Genomic DNA, 23589 nt, shown 5'->3' with positions numbered 1-23589 from the left:
GTCATTCTCTCCACACTGAGCACTGGAACATTGTTTGGCTTTAATTGATTAAAGTTGCTTCCATACAGGGACAAAAACCAAAAGATGATTTGTAAATAAAAAGTGTTTTATAATGAATCTACCCCCCAATGAAACCTGTGTATCTATGCAAACAGGGGGTTTCTGTGTATGCACTGCAAATGCCCCAAGCTTCCACATCACACTTTTACTTTTACTTTTTAAATTTCCATTTTCATGTCTCTGGGCCACATGACCTCTTGTATAATACAAATTGTTATTTAAAAAAGCATGAATCATAGCGGGTAGGACATCCCCAGACCTTTCATTTGGATCGTAATTTAGATTATTTTGAGCCTCCAAAATGAATGGTTAAACACATTATTTAAAAAAAAAAAACACGCGTGGGCAATAAAAAAACAACACTATTTTACAAGTCATGGGGTTATTACATGTTTTAGCACGACATTTTAGCTTTCTTACTGAATTAGTCAGTATGAAGCACTAGATGGCAGCAGCCCACTTCCTCATTATAATCCACTGGGCTTTTCATCAGCTCAAATCCACTTTGAGCTGACACCAAAGCAATTTTGTGTGCGTTTTATATCTGGAAATCATTAATTATAGTAAACATGAAGAAGTTTATCGACACTCTCACGAATGAAGGAATTGAAAACTCGACATGAAGTTTAGATATTAAACAAAAGAAATATAAAGCACTTTTGTAAATATGTGAAATCTCATATAAGTTTAATGTGGCTTTTTAAAAAAAATTATCATCATCACTTGCGTTATATTTAGACGATTAAACAAGTACAAAGAAGTTCCCTTCTTAATACAGATGCCAGCGAAGGTAATCAGAAAGAGATGCAAACTCATGTTGGCCCTCCTATTCTCTGTGACGCAACGCAGAGTCCTTGCCTGTTTGCTGCTCCAGTCCTCCAGCTGCCATACAGCCTTTCCATTTCAAACTTACACCGAGCCCCTCCCGTGACTTCTCTCCTGTTAGTGGAGTCCTCCTCCCAGGGCTTCCCCCAGGTGAACACACGCAGAGATTACGCCCAGTCAGGCGCTGCAGGGGGATGACTGGAAGAAGTTGGGTTGTCCAGAGAAACCGGCGGTTCTGACGGTGCTGTTTTAAGAGGAGAGGCGCAGACCTCCAGAAGACACCATGATGTCTGCCGTAGAGACTGGTGTGTACCAGCCCGCGCAGCTTCTCAGCTGGGTCTACATGTCCTTACAAGACACGCCGAGTAGCGCTTTTGACGGCTTCAAAGTCGAGTCGGACTCCTCTCCTCTGGACGTGAGCACCTCCAAGCGCAGCGCAGCTGATCTGAGCTCCAACTATCTCAACAACTTCTTCCATCTGAGCAGTGAGGTAGAACGCATGTGATGCTGTCTCAATCATTAAGTTGCGATGGCAGGTTATTATCTCCGTATTTGGATTAAATCTTTATCTTTAATGTTATTCTTTATTTATTTATTTATTTATTTGCTGCAAGTCTCTCCCTGAATGTTCTTCTCAGATATTTCAGCCTTGGTTACTTTGCTGCCCATACTGCAAACCTCACCTGCATGCCTTCATTTGGGTTGCCCTGCGGTGACTGGGTAGCATATGAATATGCGTTTTGTACCCAGATATAGTGCCTGAGTGTGTTCAGACTGTTCTGGTGTCAGCCAGACGGGGGAATGGTAGGTTGAGAAAGACCTCTCACAAGCTTTCAAAAATGTTAGAGTTAGCCACCCCAGCCCCTTGGCCTCTGCATGGTTAGAGCGGTATACAGTGTTAATTCAGTGCTTAATAAACTACTGACTAATTGAAGAAAGAGATAAGGATTTTTTTTAAACAAACTGAGTACTTTGTGATGTTTTCTTTAAATTTTGACATCTAAATCCACAAGTTTTTACTTGAGACATGAGACATTTCCACATATCTGGCGTGTGTGCTTTAACTTCACGCATGCCAAGATATCTAGTGGTTTGCTGTCTCTTGCATAAGATCTCACTGCTCTAAAGCACATGTGCATCTGACCACAATTCGTTATTGTGCGATGCCTTCAGAGTAAACAGTGTCCGCAGGCTGTTCTTCATGTTGGTTGGCCCTGCAGTGCCATAGCACCCATCTCCTCTAGAAGCACAATGATGCTGATTATGTCGTGCCAGAAGAACCATTTGTAAGAATGCATGACAAAGGCATTTTGTTCTAATGAGGAAATGGACACTATTGGTTCACACAGTAAGGACTGCACATCTGCAGAAATCAAATAAGGTTGGCTACTGTCAGGGAGACAAACAGGAGAATCAATCAGGGTGATGGACTGACAGACCCCGTGAAATGTTCTTTTATAGCAGAGTCACAACAATAACCTTCTGTAACTTTCTGTGTTTTGGGGATATGGCAAACACTCTTGTGTAGAGCTAAAACTGATGAAATGAGTAAAATCAAAAATTAAACAACCATCTGTCAAACAAAAAAGCCAAAATCTGCTAACTCCAAAGTAAAAATCTTACAGTTTTTACCTCTGATAGTTGAGTATTTCTGTGTTTTGATTGATTTTGAAGCTATTTGAATACACTACCTTGGCCTTTTGGAAGTTATGTTGGGCATTACTTATGAGCTTCGGACATTTGTAGACATAGTTAAGAGCGCGTATCAATGGAAAAATAATTATGATTTGTTTGGGTGGGGGGCGTTGCTTTTCTCTGATAGAGCTTGAACAATAATTTCTACAAGAGGACTTCACCTTATGGATCTCTCAACAATATTGTGGATGGCCTGAGCTCACTGGCAGACCATTTCTCAGACCTTTCCCTGTCTCCTGAGACACGGAAGCCCAGCAAAAGGCCGCCACCCAACTACCTATGCCACCTTTGTTTCAACAAAGGACACTACATCAAAGACTGCCCTCAGGTGAGACACACAGTGACACTTTACATCAAACAGCTGCACAATATGTGGCTCATTTGAGCTGTCTATCAAACGCATGTGACGTGCTGCATGAATAATACATTTGTAAAGTAAATGTGATGACAAATCCAACAAATCACATCCAGTTTCTTTGTCACATTTCTAGGTATTCTTTCACAATTGTACTGCACTCAATTTAAACTCTACATTCCAAGTTAGAGTATTATGTTTGTATTATTCTTTTTTTTTTAGTGTGAAATCCAGTCCTCAGCACATATTTGAATTAGGTGTACCACCACAGGTTGGTAATGAGCAGCAGATGCCAGATTGGATCTCGGTGCTGGCCTTAATGAAAGATGATAGGTTTTTCTGTGGAACTAGGCACGACCTCCACTCCAAACATGAAAGAAATATTACCAGTGCTTTATGTGCAGCTGTGGTTCCCCATTGATCATGTTCTGAAGGAAATGCTTGACATTTGTTAGGTGTAATAGAAATAATAAAATGACTGATGGACAGGATGTGTCCAAGAAACAAAGAAGCAAAAACTTGAATTTAAAATAGCAGGTCAACTTTTACTAATCAAATGTATCTATATATCCATCCACCCATCCATCCTTTTTTCTGCTTATCCAACTGAATCACACACACACACACACTCTCTGTCTAGCGATATATAGATAGATATCTTGTAATACCATGTCACACAGGATATCCCTCTCCAAACATGGCTAGTGATTAGGTAGCTTTTTTTTTTTTTTTTTAAAGTAGAAATTGCTTTTTTTTTGCAAAATCTGAAAGCAGCAACCTCCTTTTATAATACCACAGACTATAATACTGGGTAATCAGTTTCAGTTATTTTAGTGTTTGTCAAGTTCCATCTATCAGAAAAGCCAAGTTAAACATATTTTTAAGAATATCAATCTCTTTTTGGGGGCGACATATAACAATAGCAGTTTGAGACTTTCAGAAAAAGTCAAAAGAAGATTGCTATTCCATTTGCAGCAAATCATATTTGGCTCCGTTCTGGGAGTTTCCCACCTTTCCATGTGCATGGAAAGTCCAGTATGAGGAGAGCAACAGCAGACCCTCAAGCACAAACAGCATGGAAAAATAAAAATGGGTTAAAAGTTGGTTTGAAGTAGTTATAAGCAGGTTAAAGTTAATTAAATAGTAAACCCAATGTGATCACCTTTTAACAGCTACCAAGATTTTAGGCTGAGATTTTGCACTGAACCAAGACTATGCTAACCGATGCTAAATCACAGTTAATTAGATAAAACATTTAAAGCATGTTATTAATAACACAAGGTAGCCTTTTTTTTAAACTGTGTGACAAATACCTGTTAGGTGTGTGCTTAAACCCATTTGCTTTCTTGTGAATGGGAATGCTGCTAGCTTTATGTCTGTAAAGCTAGTAGCATAGAAATACTATAGACTGTGAGCCAGTGTTAGCATAAAGACGGGAAATGGGGAGAGCCAGTTTAGCTCTGTCAAAAAGAACACAACTGCTTATAATTACTGGTTTTATGCTTTTTGCAAAAACCAAACATTGTAGATAGCATTACTATGCTTTAGAGGAGCTGGTAGGGAATCTAGTGATTCTACCCTACACCAATTGCTCTTTTTATGCTAAGCTAAATTAAGCTATCATTTCAGATGACCTACATGTTTTAATGTGAGAGTGATATCAAACTTCTTATCTATTTCTTAATATATAAGGAACAAACACATTCTCCAAACAATTCTTTCACTCAAAAACAATGAGTACGAATCTCTTTTTTCTCCCTCGAGTTTGATCGTTCTCTCCTAAAGTCTTGACTCTGCCAACACATGGTAGATTAGTGTACTCTAGCACAGAATACAGCCCATATAGGAATGTAAGGAATGCTGACAGCACATGTGCAGTGACTTTATAGCTCTTCGCACATTCACATCTGTGAACACCTGCCAATTGCTATGAAAAGTAGGTGTATATTCTGTATTTTTCTTTGGTGTCATGAATCACATCTTCATCTAAGTGTATCAAAGAAGGTCCTAATCACACACTTTAAAGCCACAGACACTTGGTAGAAATATTGACAACACTTCCTGTTATGCTAAAGCATGGGCTAACACAGAAATTAAGATAACTATACATTATCAGATCCACAAATACAAATCAGGAATGTGTTTGGACTGTGGACGAAGCTGTAGCAACCAGTGAAAGTGGGTAAATGTAGAAACTTAACACAACAGGCTACGAGTGGAGCTCTAACGAAGCAGCAGTAACTATTGTGCCGTTGTGCTTTACACAACTTGAGGTTTAGAATTTTTATGAGATAAGCTGCGTCACAATCTTCATCTGTAAGTTGTGATTATCTGTTTGTACCTTGGTGTATTGTGAGTAAGTCTTTAGGCTGAGTCTGACGCTAGGAGACAGGGAACATTTTGTGGAGCTGCAGTGGATAGGAATCAAAGGATGTCATGGCTCAGTAAGATGAGAGAAGGATCCACACAGGAAGTCTGTGCCTGAAGCCTTAAAAGCATTTTCTGGAACATCAAGTCTAAAATTATACGACAAATACATGGCAGGTAATGAAAAAAAATAAAAAGTTTTAGGTATAAGAGAAAATGCTAATGCTGCCATTTGGCATTTCAATAGTTAACATCGTGCTGACAGCACTGTGGAGCGTTGGGTTACTTGCTTCATGAGACGATTGAAACGTCAAAGGAATTGTCAGAGATATTTACGATTCTGCTTTATTGCTATACTCTTTAAATTATGCAAAATCTGGAAACCATTTTTCCTCCTGGCTTTTTGCCACTCTTGCTCTGCTTTAGAAAAATGATGTCAGATTTTATCATGTGTTGCTAGTATTTCAGACCCAAAGGGATGATTACGGAGCTGTCGCCATGACAAAAGGTCTCTTTAGTTGAAGTTGTGATGAACGTTCGTCTGAAGCTGTGCCTAATCAACAAACTGCTTTTTGTTCTCGCTGGTTGGAATCTGAGGCATTTTTAGCCAACTGAAGTTTAGTATGCTTTTAGTATGCTTTTGATGTCTTAGGATTGCAGAAAAATAGTTTTAAAAAAGTTAAAAATCCTTCATACTATATTGTCTTTAAGATTCACATTTCCAAGCAAACGACAGGTACTCATCGAGGGTTTACGTGGTTTTTCCCTTTAACTTAGGGTCACATTTTAATGTCCTCATCCCAGTTAAGTAGCTCGACCTGCTTACAGTAAAGAAAGTACACAAGTGACAGAGTGCTGACAGTAAATGGGTGCGTGGTGGGAAGGGCCTGTGATAAATAAGGAGAGCATTGTTTCTGCAGAGGGGCTGTGGAACCAAAGGTCAGGAAGTCAGGCTGTATTGTTCGCACAGTGCTGCTTGGCTGGAGTCATCTCTGTCTCTCTCGCCTTTCTGTCAGTGCAGGGCAGTGGCGAACGAACTCTAGCTACACTGAGATGACTGCATCCGTTTTTGCAAACTTCTGGGTAACATAGGAAGTGCATGTAGGTCTTTACTGTTACAGTTTAATCACACTTGAATGGAGGGGAAAAGTCTGCTTTGAAAATTAGTTGCAGAGATTACAAAAGAAACTTCTTGATCTGATCATTGGCCTTTGAACATAAACATATTTTTAGTTCTCAGTCTTTTTAGTCTGTGCTGCGCCACTTATATGTCCAACATTTAACATAATGTTAATTTGTTGTGTTTGCACTTTCTATTTTTAGATGTAAGACAAGATACACAGTGTTAATAATTATCATGCAAGCTAATGATAGGCAGATGTTTTATTTTTATTTTTGGATCAACACAGTCCAGCTGTTTGCTTGTGTTTAAAGTCTTTTAGCTAGATGTAGATCTATATGTTTGCATACAGGCATACAGGCCAGTCAGCATTCTGATCTTGGCAATGATGCATTTACCAAAAAACCAAAAGTTTAAACATAAAACAGTATTCAACTGTATTTGGTACTTCTGAGAAATGTAATTTGACTATAAAATGAAATTACAGGAGGATGATCTCAATATTTACAAAGTTTTTAATTGACTGAAATTAGGTGAGTATCAGATTCGTTTTGGGCTGGATAAAGTGAACGACACTGAACTGGACAATCTCATGTAACCCTGTCTGATTACTGTTGCTGTGGTCCTTTTGTTTTCACTGGTGATAACTGTCTTATCTACACACAATATCCTGCCTGGCACTTCTGGTTAAACATCTGCTGAGGATGATGCAAAAGATAGGGGAAACCCTGGAATTCAGGATAGATAGCCTTCATATGATAAAGAGTATCGTCGGCTCAAGGCTAAGGAACACATATAGGAAAAATGCTGTAGAGATCACTTTTATTATGGTTCCATGTTTTTAATATTTTCCTAAATGTTACTCAAACACATATTGAACTGAAATTGGACATATTTTGCTGTTCCAACCCACCATCTGTTCCTGTCATTCAGTCTTTTGAGAAACATAATACCTATAGTTCAGTGGAGCTCAGTCAGATTCTGGACCAATCAAATGGCTTGGTCCCCCCCAGACTCCTGCATTTGAGAAAGATGCATAGAAAATGTCCATATGTCTGTGTGATAATCATTCTCCTTGCTCTGTGTGCTTTCAACACTGGGTCTGATTGATTAAAACTCTAAAGCACTACAGAACCAGTCATCTGCTCTTTGGCCTCCAGATGTTTGTATCTAATCATATTCATGTTGGATTAAAGAAAAGTTCATCCACTCTGTGTTTCAAATGTGCAACATTTGTAGAAAAGCTTTGCAGAAAGATCACAGCTTCGGGCTGTATCTGCATAAAAGAATCTTTTGACATCTTGATGTTTCCGTAAGTGGAACATTTGGCCTTGATTTGCTCTGGAAAAGAGGAAACACCATTGTGTAAGACATAAGTCAGCATCTACTGGCCAGGAAGAGACTGATATCTTATTTCCTCGAATCACTGCTCTGTGGTTTGAGCCCACGGTCGTGGTGAAGCTGCTAGAAAAACTTTATTAAACTCGGGATCATCTATTCAAAACGAGTCAAAGTAAAGCAAGTTAGAGCAATTCTTCAGAGAACAGTGCATAAGTCGACACATCCTATATTTTAAGTGGTAGGCACGCCACTAGGTTTGCAAAAGACTGTGGCATATTTGTTTGTTATATGGAGTTTTTATCCTTTTTTTTTTATTTAGATGGACTACAGCTGATGTATCAGATGTTAAATTATTATTTCATTATTTCTTCATAACAGCTGTGAACCCCTAGGGCATTCAAACTTACTCAGATGTGTTGATTATTTATGAATTGGAACATTTGTTTCAGTTTTTAAAATATGCACTATGGTGAAAAAGACAGCCTTGTAAAAGTTGCTCAGGTTTAAAAGTAGGCACGTCGTAATGTTATCACTTTTAAAATAAGCAGCTGCTCAACAAACTAGAATCCAGCCTAAGATGATGTCTTCTAATTAGTTTTGTTTGACAAATGCTGCTAAAGCCCTAAATATTTGTTTGATAATCACATAAAACTAAAAAGCGGCACATCGTCATATTTGAGAAGCCATAACCAGTTGAATTTTGGTTTACTGCTGCCATCAAATTTGTCCTCTTAAAAACGCAGCTGTTTTAATAGTCTCTCTTTGGGGCTCGTGGGAATTGAGGCATTTGTTGCTCTTAACCCTCCTGGAGAGTTGATTTCACAAGATAATGAAAACTATCTCTTAAATCAGCACAAGAGTCTTTAAAACACAGGCGACCTTTTGCTGCGGTGGTCAGCCCAGGCATGATTGTGTTGTTTTGCTTTGCTTAACAGCTGGACTTCTCCATGGATGCTGTGGGGGTCTGACACAAATTAAACCCAGCGAGGGACAGAGTGTGGTGGGTTTGTTAGTGTGGAGTAATTGACCACATGGTATCCAGTCGGCTTAGCTGTGCTGAGTTCTCCAGGATGAATTCTCTCGTGGGGGTATGGGAGTAGGGGAGAGTGAATGAGGGACTGGCGAATGGAGACAGGGGGGGGGGGGGATTTGGAGTAGTCCATTGTTTATCCTGATGGTTTCCAGATGATGGCAGAGGGAGGCAGCCACCTCCTGGGTCTCTCTCACCAGGCTACAAGGATCTGGGCCAAGCTTATCTGCTGCAGCCTACAAATCTGGCTTTACATCCCTCTATGCAGTCTGGGGCTAATTTAAATAAGACAACATTAGTATTGGCTGTGAAACTGAATATGTTATAATTCACATAATAAATGAATTTCACAACTTATTTATCTTAAAAGAGTTTCTCACATGTGGTTTCAGACTGAAAGGTTTTGGGGTTTTAGGCCTGCTGTTTGTTTCTATGTGTTTTATTTTCTGTGTATGACAAAGAAAATTGAATTGAATGAAAATTGTTCTCAGAAACTGCACCAAGTCTAAAAAACACAGGCAATGGAAGTAAAGTAACCTCTGCAAACAAAGACCAAACCCAGCTGCCTTAGCTGATATTAGTAGTGCTGCAGTCCTTAACTTTTCTACATATCAGGAATGCAGATTTTGATATAGCACACAGCAGAAGGAGAAGATAGCTTCTGCTGTGTGCTATATCAGGAACTGCTTCAAAGGCAATTACTTCAAATGGCTTGTAACTTGCTGTAAAAATGCTGCCTAAATGAAATGAAAGGCATAAGAAGGCATAACTTAATTACATGTACTATTTACACATGGACACAACTGTGTACAGGCTTTTTACTGAAAATCTTAAGCCTCATCAGTAATGGTCTCAGTGGGAGGGGGGCTGTCAAGAAGCCATTCTTAAGGAAGGGAAACAGGCGGAAAAGGATGAGATATGCCAAATTACACAAGAACTGGACTGAAAATCAGTTGCAACAGGTCTTGTGGAGTGATGAATTTAAATTTGAAATGTCTGATTCAAAACAGCATCAGTATGTAAGGAGGAGGTGGTTTTGGGCTGTATTTCAGTCAGTGGTGTTAGAGATTGTGTCAGAACTGATGAAATGAAGAGCGCAGAAATGTATTTTCAAAGATTTATCCACCATGCAAAACCATCTGGAAAGCATCTGTTTGTCAGTGGCTTCATTTTTGAGGATGACAGTGATCCCAAACACGCTACCAATAAAGTAAAAGCTTATCTGGATAGAAAAAAACACAGTGGGATAGTGTAAGTCATGGATTGGCCTCCCCAGAGCCCAGACCTTAACATTTTTGAAGCAGTGTGCAATCATCTTCACAGAGAACAGAGCAAAAGGCAGCCAACATCTAAAGAAGAGCTTTGAATGTCCTTCAAATAGCCTGGAGAAGTATTCCTGAAGCCTACTTAAAGAAATTACAAGAAAGAATAAAGTCTTACTAAGAGAGTTCAGCCTGATGTGTGTATATACAGTGTCATATGTATGCGAAAATGGCCCACTGATCTGATGGATTCAGTCAATCTTTCCTGCTTTCCATTGAGAGTGTCCATTCACTTCCAGGTCAAAAGTGTGTTTTCATTTGTTGGCTGTCAGTGTGACATCTTTGATCAGGGCAGTGGAAACTACAGCGTGTGCAGTGCCCCTCGCTGCCCTGTGGGCTCCAGACTTTAGGTAGAGTTTGTTTTGCTTGTTTTGAAGAGTGAAAGCTGTTTCCTTCTTCAGGAAAACGATAATCTGTCTGCTGTCTCTGTATGCTTGAGAACAAGGGCAAGCATCAAAAGCGATCTCCCATAGTGCCCCTTGGTGGCCGAATGAGGCAAACACATACTTCAAAATGATTCACAGCGCATTTAGCAGTTAGAGATTTGGCTGATGGAACTTCACAACCTGTTTTCACATATTAAGGCCTGGAAATGAATAAAATTGGAAATGATCAGTGAGAAGCTTTGAACCTGACATATGTTTCTGCGGTGAAATAAAAGCAAAGCATTATGTGAACTTCTCTGTTGTTGTGGATTCAGGCCTGATTCGATCTTAATTTTGACTTGCCCTACTTTTCATCCGAGATGCTTTTAATTCAAACCAGTCTTGTCGAGAGGATTTTCTTTTTTCTTTTCGGTGATGGGCTTAGAATTTTGTCATGTTACACCAGTGCAGAGTTCATCTGGGTTTTATTTCCTCCCTGCTAAGGTCTTTGTGTTCTGATTGGAGGATTGTGGCCAGCTGGGAGGGATGACTGATAGCCTAAGGTATTTGTCCTATAGAAGTAAGCCCTCTCCAATTGGTCCCTCCGCAGGCTAGGGCCTCCTTTACAGTCTCCTGGGAACACAGCTGGAGGGAGGGAGTTCATTTCTAATGGGAAAGCTGAGACTCTTTTTGTGTCCAGCAAATAAATTACAACATACAATATCATCTAACATCTTTGGAATTAACCACTGAAACTTTTCTGTTTGCTTTCATAGAACCAAGAGTCTTGTAATTTCCTACAATATCCCTCTAAAATAAGTTTCCTTTGATTAGATTACTTTGTAATATAAGTCAATCCTTTTAGGATTGTTAAAGCACCAAAGCAAATCATTTGACAAAACATAATCATCCCATTGCTGAAAAAAAAAAAACCCTCTCGATAAATTCTCCTGACCACCAACAGTTCTGCTATCAGGATGTTTTATAATTACATGAAGCTTTGAACTGGCTGCCATGCAAAGAAAAAATGGGTCATTGCATAGGTTTCCCCCGTTAAAAGCGGTGATAGACATGTATAATTTTTCTTCTTTTCAGGCTCGACCCAAAGGCGAGGGCCTGACCCCTTATCAGGGAAAAAAGAGGTGTTTTGGAGAGTATAAATGTCCAAAATGCAAGAGGAAGTGGATGAGCGGGAACTCCTGGGCCAACATGGGACAAGAATGTATCAAGTGCCACATCAACGTTTACCCTCACAAGCAGGTAATGCATCAGAACACAGGGCATCAGGAGACTGGGACAGCTCATTGGTCCTGCACATCAAATCTTTACATGTATTCAATCTATGCAATCAAATCCACTTTTTTGTAGCTTGACCATTGAGGCCAGGACTGACTTTAAAAAGGTGAATTGTTCAAATTTTGGATACATTAGCTGCAGATACCTCTGTCTTATCCTTATATAAGCTTACAAATGGCATAGCTTGTCTGTTTCTCATGTCTTTCTTGGACCTAGGACTAATTGGCAATTTCTGTGTATGCAGGTCATTAATTTCCAGTTTCTTTGTTCCAGAGACCTCTGGAGAAGCCGGATGGGTTGGATGTGTCTGACCAGAGTAAAGAGCATCCGCAGCACCTGTGTGAAAAATGCAAAGTCCTTGGCTACTACTGCCGCCGAGTGCAATAACACATTCAGTTTGCCTAACACACTGCTCCAAAGCTTCATGAAACACACATAGCTACGACAGCTATATTTTAGTTACTAAAGCTACAACATCTATAGTGCAGTAATGCATCTCACGCTTTCATGAAATACCCTCTGACTCTGGTTTCAGTAGTATCAGTGGAGATTGTGTTTGCTGGGTTCTTGTAAGATACTCGGTTTTCATTATGTGAATATTCATTTGAAGTCTGAACTTTGAGCCAACTGTGAATTAAGAAACTTTACTTTCTTCACTTGTGAGCAACTTCTTGGAACAGCTTTCATATAGAGGTTCTTTTACATGTGTGTATATTTCAGAAATAACTTAAATGTTTTTGTATAAAATATGCAAGTCTACCAAGACGGTTATGCAGTAATAATGTATATCTGCCTTGTCCTCTGTATTATTAGTATTGGTGGGTACATCATTTTTCTAATATATGTTTTAAGCCATACTATTTTGTTGAATATTACTCTTTGTGAAGGAATATATTAGTCAACTAACATTAAGTTCTTTTATACTACGTGCTACAGTTTATGGGGAAAACACTCGTCAGGTAGTTTGTGGCTCCAAAGTTTTAAATATGCAGTGTAGAAATTTTTCTAATAGTAACTTACAGCAACTGTATTTTGGCACCCAGTGCTAAAAGACTCGCCAAAGTGCTTATGGTCATAATGTAGTATATAACATGTGACAGTAAAAAAAAGTGAATGTAACAAACGGTGATAAGTGAAGGGTTGCATGTGAGTGGTGCTTTTCAGGGTATTTTTCACTGGACTTGCTAATAAATGAGTATGGAACAGAAATACCCTTTAACTTGTAAACTGTGTTAAATTTAATGTGCCTTCATTTGTATAACCCATGAGATGGATGCTTCTCTATTGAAATATTTGCATTAAAATTGATTTAAACGTGATCGGTTTCTGATCTCATCTCTACATCTCAAGTAAGGATGTAAGCACATCATATCATGAGGGGGGACTACAGAGAATAACTTACTGATATATGGCTTCAGTATCATCAAATACAATCACAGGTAATCTTATAATTAAAAAAATAAAATGATCGGCCTCCATCCATCCATCGCATCCTCTTTTGTCACACCAAGCCTGTGTGTTCTTCCTCTTTTCCTCCTGCCTAACAACTCTAAATTTCCACATTCTGTGAACATCTGTCAGCCTGTCCATTACACTATATACAAGAGATCAATGTAGAGTGAAGTGAATCCTAACTTCACGTTAAACTCATGTCATTCCTATCACATCTCAGTCATTTTGTTGCCCACATACACTTTCTGCCACTCTTTTTTTCTTCATACAATACCATAGCTCCTCTCTTTGTACCTCATTGTATTTTTTTTTTTTTTTTTTTTTTACATATACAAATTGTACCTGCTTCTGAACTTCTCCTCAGGATAGTTCAGAAAGAATATTTTCCCAACATCTCCAATAAAATGTAGGCACTACTGAAATAAGTTTTATTTCAGCCAGTTTGCTGACGTGCAAAATTTCATTTTTAAGGAAATTTTAAATTTTTACACCTTTGTTAAAAATCACATGTTTAGAAAAGGGTTTTGTTTTTACAAATGTATGCCCCTTTTTTGCAAAATTAGTTCAAGTTTATATTGCTAAATTCACAAGCTTTGTCACATATTAGGATCATTCATTATTTTTGATCCATCAAGTTCACATTTAAAGCAAACACGTGTGTTGGCCATTACTTGAGTAATACAGCATATAAACACAAAAACCTAAACAAAAAATGTTCTGAAATGATCTGTCAGCAAACAGAGATAGCACCCTGTTCGCTGACTGAAGAAAGACCCTCTTTCACTCTTGCATTTATTGAAATTACAGCAGGAGATGAGACTACGGACACGTCCACACGGAGTCTAGTCGAGCTGTCCACAGTCTGTGATAGTGATCTTCTTGGAGGTTCGCCCAGTCCGTGAACCGTAAGACTCCGCTCTCTTGACTACATCCATTCCCTCCTTCACGCTGCCAAAGACAACATGCTTGCCATCCAGCCTAAATGAAGAAGACGCTTATTTTAATATAGCTGCCCTGGATAATGACATGATCCATGAAGCACCTAAGGAGTCTGATCGACTCACATTTTATTAGGTGGAGGCACAGACTGATGAAGAAGAACTTCACTAGCTTCATCTCCTACATTTTATGTTTATCAGTACGTACCATTGTGTTTTAGCTGTGCAGATGAAGAACTGGGATCCATTGGTGTTTGGTCCAGCATTGGCCATAGACAAGATACCTTACAATTGAACAAATTCATTCATTAAAGTACGTATTTTCACTTAAGCCACACATCTACACAACATATTATATTATATACAGTGTTGGGGAGTAACGGAATACATGTACCGCCGTTACGTATTTAGAATACAAAATATGAGTAACTGTATTCCGTTACAGTTACCGTTTAAAAAGGTGGTATTCAGAATACAGTTACTTTGTTGAAATAAATGGATTACACTGCGGTACTTTCCTGTTTCATTTTGTCGCGGGTCAGGACTGTTTGGGTTTTGTTTGACAGCTACGTTCTTTCGTTCCAGGCGGCAGCGTTACGGTTGCCATGGTTACAGGGCGACGCTCTCTCTCTCTCTCTGCGACTGTGTGTTTCCTGGGTGAGAGAGCGCCTTTTCGTTGTTGTGCTAAGCTAACAGGCAGAATGCTACAAGCATAGCTCTAAAGAATGTAGCATCATGGGCAGTGTAGTCCGTGTTGCAGGGAGAATGGACTGCCATACACGTTATGGGTCTGTGAGCGCGAGGAGGGAGAAAAAGGCGAGTGGAAAGGTACGAGTTGTCGTCGAGGAAAAACGGGAGCTGGAAACATGTAAATATAATAATAACCACTGCAGCCAAGAAGAGTGCCTGACGAGCCCAGTTGTAAGTAAGCTATTAAGACTCGACTGTACACCGTGTTCGTGTTTTCCTCCGAAAACAATAAGTTCCGCTGGAGCAGTCTTTCAACGCCTCTCTCTGTCTCTCGCAAGAAAAGTTGACCCACACAACAAAGTAAAGCTATTTTTCGGCTACGAGCCGACAGGGACCCCGCCGTATTAATCAGAGGTCCCTTTACTACAGTTCGGAGTCGCGGACCTTCAGTAATAGTAATAAATCACACAGCAATAGTACATTCACGTTGTTGTAAAAAGCATGATAATATATTAAGTAATCCAAAGTATTCAGAATACGTTACTCTCATTGAGTAACGTAACGGAATACGTTACAGAATACGTTACAGAATACATTTTTGGGCATGTATTCTGTATTGGAATACATTTTAAAAGTAACCTTCCCAACACTGATTATATAGCACACTCAAATATCACCGTCAGAAAATCCACCATTTAAAATGTTGCCACCTGGTGGCAGAAGACAAATGTGACTATCCCACATTACAATGGAGGACAGCATTGGGTAATTTTCCAGTAAATTGATACAAAAAAATAACAATCACAGTACCCATAATATTTACAGAATTGCTAAATTTAACTTGAGATGCATGCATATTTAATCTGGTCATGGCCCATCTCATTTTTGCTCTGGAAAATTACAATTTACTCCATTTACTACCAGCAAAACACCAGTCACAAACACTGTAGCCTGAGATTGTACCATCATGTGTAGTATATCACATTGTGCTGTGTATGCATTATATTAGATGCAATGTATTATAACCTGTAAGAGTGTATTTGGTTTTGTACAACCCCATCGTCCTTTTGGTTCCCAAGGAAAAACTGAAATGATGTAAATACTTGCCTGGCCCAGTGTGCTTCAGTTGGAAGTTCTCGTCGGGAAACGTCCTTCCGTAGATCGATTTTCCTCCAGTTCCGTTGTGGTTCGTGAAGTCTCCACCCTGAAAACACAAAACGTGTGACTGTAATTGGACCCTCATAGGACACAGGAAAACAAAAGGAGAGAAACATTAAAGCCTACCTGGCACATGAACTGAGGGATCACTCTGTGGAAAATTGAACCCTTATAACCAAAGCCATGCTCTCCTGTGCACAGCGCTCGGAAGTTTTCTGCAAGAGAGCCTTCATGTCAGTGTCTGCCTTCTTATGTTTGAATCCACACAGTAGACAGAACAGTTACGTTAGAATAAAGCACAAGCAAAATCCTAAACAGCAGAGTTATTTTTTCTTAGACTTTTCGATATTTATTAGCAACCCTGAAATATTTCTGATGAAATCTTCCTAAAAGATGAAAAAGTGTGCCTGTAACAGTGTAAGAATGCCACAAACTGCTCAGTTATCAACAGAACAGAATAAAATTTGCAGCCTTTTTGATGATCATGAGTCTCACCTTTTAAATTTGTGGTTCTAGTTTAAATGTGGCAATCTCCTGTTTTTCAGGTTTAACATAAAAAAAGTGAATAACAATCTTTTATCTTCTGTTGTGACAACACATTGTTATTCTCTTAGAATGTTTCTTCTGATTTACAAACCAAATAGGCAAGCTTTGGCAGAAAGTCAAAAAAAACTGTTCTAACATAATCAAAGTGACAACCTGTCGATTCACACACACATTTGGTGTGTCAAGTTAAACTTAGTCAAGTTCAGGTACACCATCATCTTTTCTTTAAGTCTGAGTAGATCAGATACTCGTTCCAGCTTGTTTGGTGTTTAAGGAGGAAGAGAACATCAGATACCTGCAGTTTTGGGCACGACTTCTGCGTTGAGCTGCAAAAGAAAAAGAAGCAGCCAGAAGGCATTTTTTAAAAATTTTTAAATCTGGGGAGAGTAAATCAGCGACTGTGTGAGGACATCGAACTGAAACATTAACATGCAAACTAATACAAGGAGTGTCAACACTTATTTTTAACCTACTCACCTCGAAGGTAACTCTGCCAAGAGGCTCTTTGTCAGCGGCAATGTCAAAGTACACCAGCGGGTTTTTGTTCGCTGCCGCTGGGCCGCTGCTGTACAGACGCGCGGCTGTAAACGCTAAAGAGCAAAACTTTATCCTGTTTGACAGAAGCAACATCTTTATAAACTCACTGTGATGCAATAACTCAACGCAGGTGGACCAACAGTGACCTACAATCACGCTTACATGCGCGAGAGGAGGAAGCTGACTACGCAACCGGAAGCTCTGCTACGTTTCTCGCGAGATTACGCGAGATTTTTTATGCACTCAAATTATTATTATTGTTGTTGTAGTAGTGTTATGCTGCGTGCTGCTCATTTCATTAATGTCATACGTAAAAGAAAGGTTTGTGTAGTCTGTATGGTTCATCTGATCACCATATCGAGTTCGTCTAAAATGAAAATGAATCATTCAAGATGCGCTATTGCTACAGCCCAATCAAAAACAACGTTTTGAAAATTCAAAATCTAAAACATCTACACCACGTGAAACTTTACAATTTGAAACTGGAGACAATCAGTTCGTAAAGTGAAGCAGACAGTATTTAATCAGTTTTGCATGTCAATTATTTTATTTTTTTTGTATAATGCCTTACCATAAACAATCCCCATCCATCACCAGGATAAAAAGTCTATTTTATTATTAAAACCCCAATCATAAAAAATAAACTGTTTGAAATGAGTGTGTTGCTGTCACTGTAATGTAACCAAATGTTATACATGCATCATGCTATAAGCAGAATATACACACAAATGTCAGAGTAGAGGTCTTTAGCTAATTCACGGACCTCTGGCCATGTGCATGAAACTGCAAACCTGCAAATATTCGACGATATCAGCAGTAGAGCTGGGGAGCAGCAAAGCTTTGGACAGTGAGTTTGTGAAAGCTAGATTTTGGTTTATAGATTGTTTTGCAACCTGCAGCAATGCGGGGCTGTGGAATAGGGCAGATGCACAGTCTCTCTCTTGCTCTCTTTTTTTTTTTTTTCTCAATTTCAAAGAGCAGCCACCAGAATATTACCAAGTACAAAAGCGTGATAAAGCTGGTCATTTTATAGGCAGAGAGATAAAAAGCTTCTCTCAGTTGATGCCATAGTGCCAATATCTGATATGGCAGACTTTTTTTTTTTTTAAACACCAGATGCCCATTCCTGATGTAAACCCCCCCAGAATGTGCATCCCACCCTGTTCTCAAACTGAGGACCATGCAGCTGAACACCTCACAAACTGATTGGACTGCGGGTGCATTCAGTTTTATGCCCATGCAAATTTTAATTTGCAGCTGGAAGTAGTCTCTCACTGGCAAAAATTACATTTTACCCCAATCTTTTCACAGTACTTGTGACATTTATCTACACTCAGCAAAAGAGGAAGCACTCTAGGCCAACCTCTTTCACTTTGGTCATTTTATTGAAATTCACCAGGAAATGAAATTACACAATGACCATATCCACATTAAATCTACTTGAGCTCTCCACAGTCCGTGATCGTGATCTTCTTTGAAGTGTACCCAATCTTGGAACCAAAAGACTCCATTTTCTTGACCACATCCATTCCCTCCTTTACTTTTCCAAAGACAACATACTTGCCATCCAACCTAAAAGAAAAAGAAACTGCTTACAATTAATGGCTTCAAGCCATTACTGAATATCACTGTGATATGAATTAAAGCCAGTTTGGATGAAATACACAGCTTCATTGGTATCAGCTGTTATAAATATGTTTCCGTTTGTCAGTACGTACCAATCTGTTTTAGTGGTGCAGATAAAGAACTGGGATCCATTGGTGTTCGGTCCGGCATTGGCCATGGACAGGATACCTTAAAATTTAACAAACTCATATCCAGTTAGATTAAAATAAGTACCCTTGAATATACTAAGTATTTCCACTTGTGGCACAGGTGCACACAACAGCTTATATTATTTAGCACACTCAAGTATCAATGTTAGAAAAAAGTGTTAAAATGTTGCCATCTGGTGGCAAACTTTGTGGGGACCTCCCAGAGTGATGGGAGCAAAATTTCTTGTGCAGACAAGGCTTCTTTATAGATTTCACTAGGCAGTAACTTTGAGCAATGAGGTAAATTGAAGCATGACAAACAAAAATAAACATGACCTTGAAATCTCAAGACAAAAACGAAGAATGGAACAATATTATGTGAATAGTTTTCAAAATGCAAACTGGTTTAAAAAAAGAAAAAAGATTGACAGTGAATGTTACAGTGAAGGACTAACATGTGTGTAATCCTTACAAAAAAAATGTGCAAGAAACTCAGGACATTCCTACAATTTAAATGAAAATGCACATAATCTGTTGGCTCCATCTGTTTGACTTCAAGTTATGGACATTTCTTATATATTGATATGCTTTCAAGTATTTGAGTGAGAAAAGCACACAAATGGCCCAAGTTAAATTTGAATCTGACAAAGTGACTTGCACTATAGAGTTGGAAATTTCTGAAAACCAATAAGTAGCACTGCATTGTTTTCATTTTCACTTGCAACAGTGTACAGAGGGGGATAATTACCTGGTCCAGTGTGCTTCAGCTTGAAGTTCTCATCGGGAAAATTCTTTCCATAGATAGACTTATCACCACCTCCAAAGTTATAAATAATATCTCCACCCTAAAAAACAAAACGCATCACTGTAGTAATATCACAACAGTCCATTGGGGGAAAATTAATTACCCCCAAAACAAAACAAACCTACCTGACATATAAACTGAGGGATCACCCTGAAGAAAACGGATCCCTTGTAGCCAAAGCCATGTTCTCCTGTACAGAGCGCTCGGAAGTTTTCTGCAGGATAGACTAAATGTAAATTTTTTCCTTCTCACGGGTGACGAAACACACACACACACACACACAAAGCTTTCGGTAATTTTTCATGTTTGAACAGTGACTTGTTACTGTTAGTTTAGGTCCTCCTGAATGGATTTGTGACAGCTGCTTTATAGACCAAACAATTATGAAGCCAACAAAACAAAACATCTCATCCATTCCTCAGCTCTGATAACAGCACTTTCTTGACATTTTGCTGTGATTTGTGATTAAAACAAATAAACAAATGATGAAAACAGTAGTTACCTGCTGTTTTTGGCACTACGTCTGCATTAAGCTGCAAAATAAAAAGAAAACGGCTCACAGCGATTTAACGCATATTTTCAAAGTAAAAGTTGTTTTTTTTTTGTTTTTTTTTAACCTACTCACCTCAAAGCTAATTCTGCCAAGCGGTTCGTTGTCAGCAGCAATATCAAAGTAAACCACCGGGTTTTTGCACGCAGCTGGTGGGCAGCTGCTGCACAAACGTGCGGCCGTAAACACCACAGAACAGAATTTCTTCCTGTTTGGTAAATGCAGCATCCTAATAAAAGTCATATTGTGCAGCTACTGCCTTCAAGTATGTCAGCAACCACCCAGAGCCAGCTTACAAATACGAAGTGGGACGTTTGCTTAGAGAACCGGATAGTCTACTCTAATGATGTTGAGAGGCTTAATTAACGTCCCTTAGAACACCTGTTTTACTGTGTTGTGTCAAAATGGCTGCTGTGTCAAAAAGCCACGTGACCATGGCTAGAATTATCCAGAACATATACTTTAAACATTAGCTCATTAGAGACTTTAAGTTACTTTAAAACCTGTTTGTTGCGTTTCAGTAAAATGTTATTGACTTTCTGCCCACCCAGCCTGTGCGACATTTTTGGATATCTCATTGGTGTTTGCAGCAGTCAAAGTAATTCAGCACAATTGTGAGTTAGCTTATACACATGATGTGACTTTTAAATACAATACAATGGCTTACCAACTAATTTAAGCGAGTGCGACGTTCGTGGCAACAGCTGTGTGCAGATCAACAATGGATAATATATCAGTGCAGAGAGAGCATGGGCAAACCTCCGCCTACCCCACTCCTGCTTTACAGGTGAAAATAGAGCAACAGGACCACTGAGTCTGATTTTATTTATTTTCTGCTGTGTTTCACTTGCATTTATTTGAAAGACTTGAGTGTAAACACAAAAAAATATTTAATTTTATGTGCTGGAATGTGCAGAAAATAGGTTTAAATATTAAACAAATTTCTTCCAGTCAGAGAATGTTGCATATAATGAAATTTTTGCTTGATGCATAAAGTTAAAAGATTAAAACTAATAAAACAAGTTTTAAAAAGAGACTTTTCCATTTGATTACATTTTGTATGATGGATTATGCAGAAAAAGTAGAAAAGTAGGGAAGTAAAAAGTAGGGCTGAAAGATCTATCGCTTTATCACCTATTCAGGTTCTAAATCGTGTTTTTACTTTTTTCAAGTAACTTGACCAACACTGGGTATAACCCAAAAAGGACTGTTGCTTACTTATCTGACACTGATCCAAGTAAATAACTGTAATTTAACAAATTATTCTTAAAGAAACTGTTTTACTCTCCTCATTATTCATCTCATATTACGTCAGACTTATCTTGTGACCTACTGAGAGGTGCTGTATGCCTGGTTTGGGAACTTAAATACCAGCTACCAGTAAGCTTCTACTCAGATATCAATTGATCAGTATTAGTAATATAAGTTATTTATATAGTACTTTGCAAAAGTCTCAACCAAACCCTCACTTCTTTATATTTTTTAAGTAAAATGGGAAAGCAGGAGCAGCAATTTAGTCAAAACTGCTAACATGCATGGAAATACTGTACATAAAGCAAAACATAGTTTGCACAATTCTATTGAACTTGAGAGTCAATATTTGGTATGAACACCTTTAGTCAACACAGCCTGAACTACCCTAGGCAAGCTTTCTGTTAATTTCTTTAGCTGGTCTTCATTAATAGTTCTTGAAGGACATCCAAGGCTCTTCTTTTCCTTTTGTTCTGCTCTTTCTCAATAATATTGAAGTCTGGTTTTTGGAGAGATCAGGCAATGACTGATCGATGGCTCTTCAGTAGACTATGTGCATCTCTCAGGTCTCGTGTCAGGTCACTGCTGATTTTGTTCTCTCCATTTCTTAAGGACCCGTCTTTCAGATACTATTCATCCGCTGTAGATATTTTTTTAGGCCTTGGCACTTCTTCTTATTCTGTCCTCTGTTTTTGTAGATTCCTAAAACATTTTAATTACACATTACACACCATGCCGATATGCATCAACCTTTTTGCTAACAGTTCTTTGGGAATCCCCTCATTGGGCCAAAAATACTATTTTATGCCTGTCAGACTGTGCCATTGCTCAAGGGAGTTGTCAGAATGGAATATTCCACTAGTAATGTTCCACCAAAAATACAATGTTCAGTTCTGCTGTTTCTTTAAAATCCCAGTGTTATTGAGCTGCAGAAAGACACTCAGATCTAAACATTCACAGCTAAAAAAAAGTATCTGTTATTCCACTGCACAAGATTTAAGGCTACACAAATATCAGAAGCATTTAAAGTTTGCTTTCTTGTGCAATATAATGTTGTTAAAGTTACTTTTACCAAGGTTTTCTAATCGATGTTAATAAAGGACAGACTATGTGGGCAGTTGAATTTTTCTTAACACTTAATAACGCTGCTGTTTTCTCACACCATTTCTTTTACTGATGAAACATAAAAAAATGAATGGAAAATCAGACATGTTGTAGATTATTTTGTTGTAAATTGTCATAATGTGGTTCTTCAAGTGTATTTTCCCCACAAGTAGCTGCTCCTGTTGGCTGGTCAGTTGCTCCTCTCAGACGATCAGTGGGTGTTTTCCAGCGATTATCCACTTGCTCTTAGAGACCGTATGTGGCTGCTCTAAGACAGCATTCTGTTTGTAATCTAAAGATGGATACAGCTTTCTAAAATCCCTGATATCTGTTTGAACTGTACCTGTTTTGACCTTGATTACACTAGCAAACTGATACATACATACAAACTAGGGGTGCAACGATACACAAAATTCACGGTTCGGTTCGATACTTTGGTGTCACGGTTCGATATTTTTTCGATACAAAAAAATGTGCATGCCTTTTTAATTTATCATTTATTAAAATTATAAATATATATTTTAACTCAAAAGTACAGTTTTTAAATTTAATGTTGCTGAAACAACAACAAAAAAATAAAAATAAATATATATATATATATATATATATATATATATATATATATATATCTATATATATATATATATATATATATATATATATATATATATATATATATATATATCTGATCGAGAAAGCACTCATCTTTGGAAAAGAGAGTTTATTACAGAGGAATGGCTCTTTCCAAAATAAAAGCTATACTATACGCTTCTTCTGGGCTATATTCTCAGCAGCACATTAAACATATCAGGTCCCAATAAGAAGAATCATGTGCTAACGGCTGTCTAAATGACTCAGGTAAAGTTTGTAGCATGCGTGCTTGTTGTTTTTGTCTGCTTCCACTTGTCTTTGCACTAGGATGATGTCGGTGTAAATGTGCAGTCATATTCGTTGTGTTCCCGCTAGTGCTGTCAGCGTTAATCTCGTTAAAATGACATTAACGCCATAACGCCGCAAATCTCCGTTAA

General features: G+C 38.5%; 3 protein-coding genes across 3 annotated transcripts; 1 reads left to right on the top strand and 2 right to left on the bottom strand.

Annotated features, from left to right (window-relative positions):
* Positions 1-511: 511 nt before the first annotated feature.
* LOC309713524 (zinc finger CCHC domain-containing protein 24-like) lies at positions 512-13095 on the top strand. Its single transcript, XM_082545218.1, has 4 exons — positions 512-1375; positions 2708-2908; positions 11576-11740; positions 12050-13095. The coding sequence occupies exons 1-4, from the start codon at positions 1169-1171 to the stop codon at positions 12161-12163; spliced, it is 687 nt and encodes a 228-aa protein (XP_082401344.1). The 5' UTR covers positions 512-1168; the 3' UTR covers positions 12164-13095.
* A 547-nt stretch (positions 13096-13642) lies between these two features.
* Positions 13643-17308, bottom strand: ppifb (peptidylprolyl isomerase Fb). The gene is made up of 6 exons (XM_082545220.1): positions 17038-17308; positions 16856-16886; positions 16141-16229; positions 15964-16060; positions 14375-14450; positions 13643-14206 (listed from the first exon to the last, which is right to left on the bottom strand). The coding sequence occupies exons 1-6, from the start codon at positions 17188-17190 to the stop codon at positions 14071-14073; spliced, it is 582 nt and encodes a 193-aa protein (XP_082401346.1). The 5' UTR covers positions 17191-17308; the 3' UTR covers positions 13643-14070.
* Positions 17309-17369: 61 nt separating this feature from the next.
* Positions 17370-20963, bottom strand: LOC309713525 (peptidyl-prolyl cis-trans isomerase A-like). Its single transcript, XM_082545219.1, has 6 exons — positions 20282-20963; positions 20159-20189; positions 19782-19870; positions 19600-19696; positions 18816-18891; positions 17370-18669 (listed from the first exon to the last, which is right to left on the bottom strand). Exons 1-6 carry the CDS (start codon positions 20447-20449, stop codon positions 18534-18536), a joined length of 597 nt encoding a protein of 198 aa, XP_082401345.1. The 5' UTR covers positions 20450-20963; the 3' UTR covers positions 17370-18533.
* Between the last annotated feature and the right edge of the window lie 2626 nt (positions 20964-23589).

This window comes from Aulonocara stuartgranti, assembly GCF_965226115.1.
Source record: "Aulonocara stuartgranti genome assembly, chromosome: 8".
In the NCBI taxonomy this organism is placed as follows: Eukaryota; Metazoa; Chordata; class Actinopteri; order Cichliformes; family Cichlidae; genus Aulonocara; species Aulonocara stuartgranti.
The sequence above is the reverse complement of the archived record's forward strand: the minus strand, read 5'-3'. Positions and strand labels throughout refer to the sequence as shown.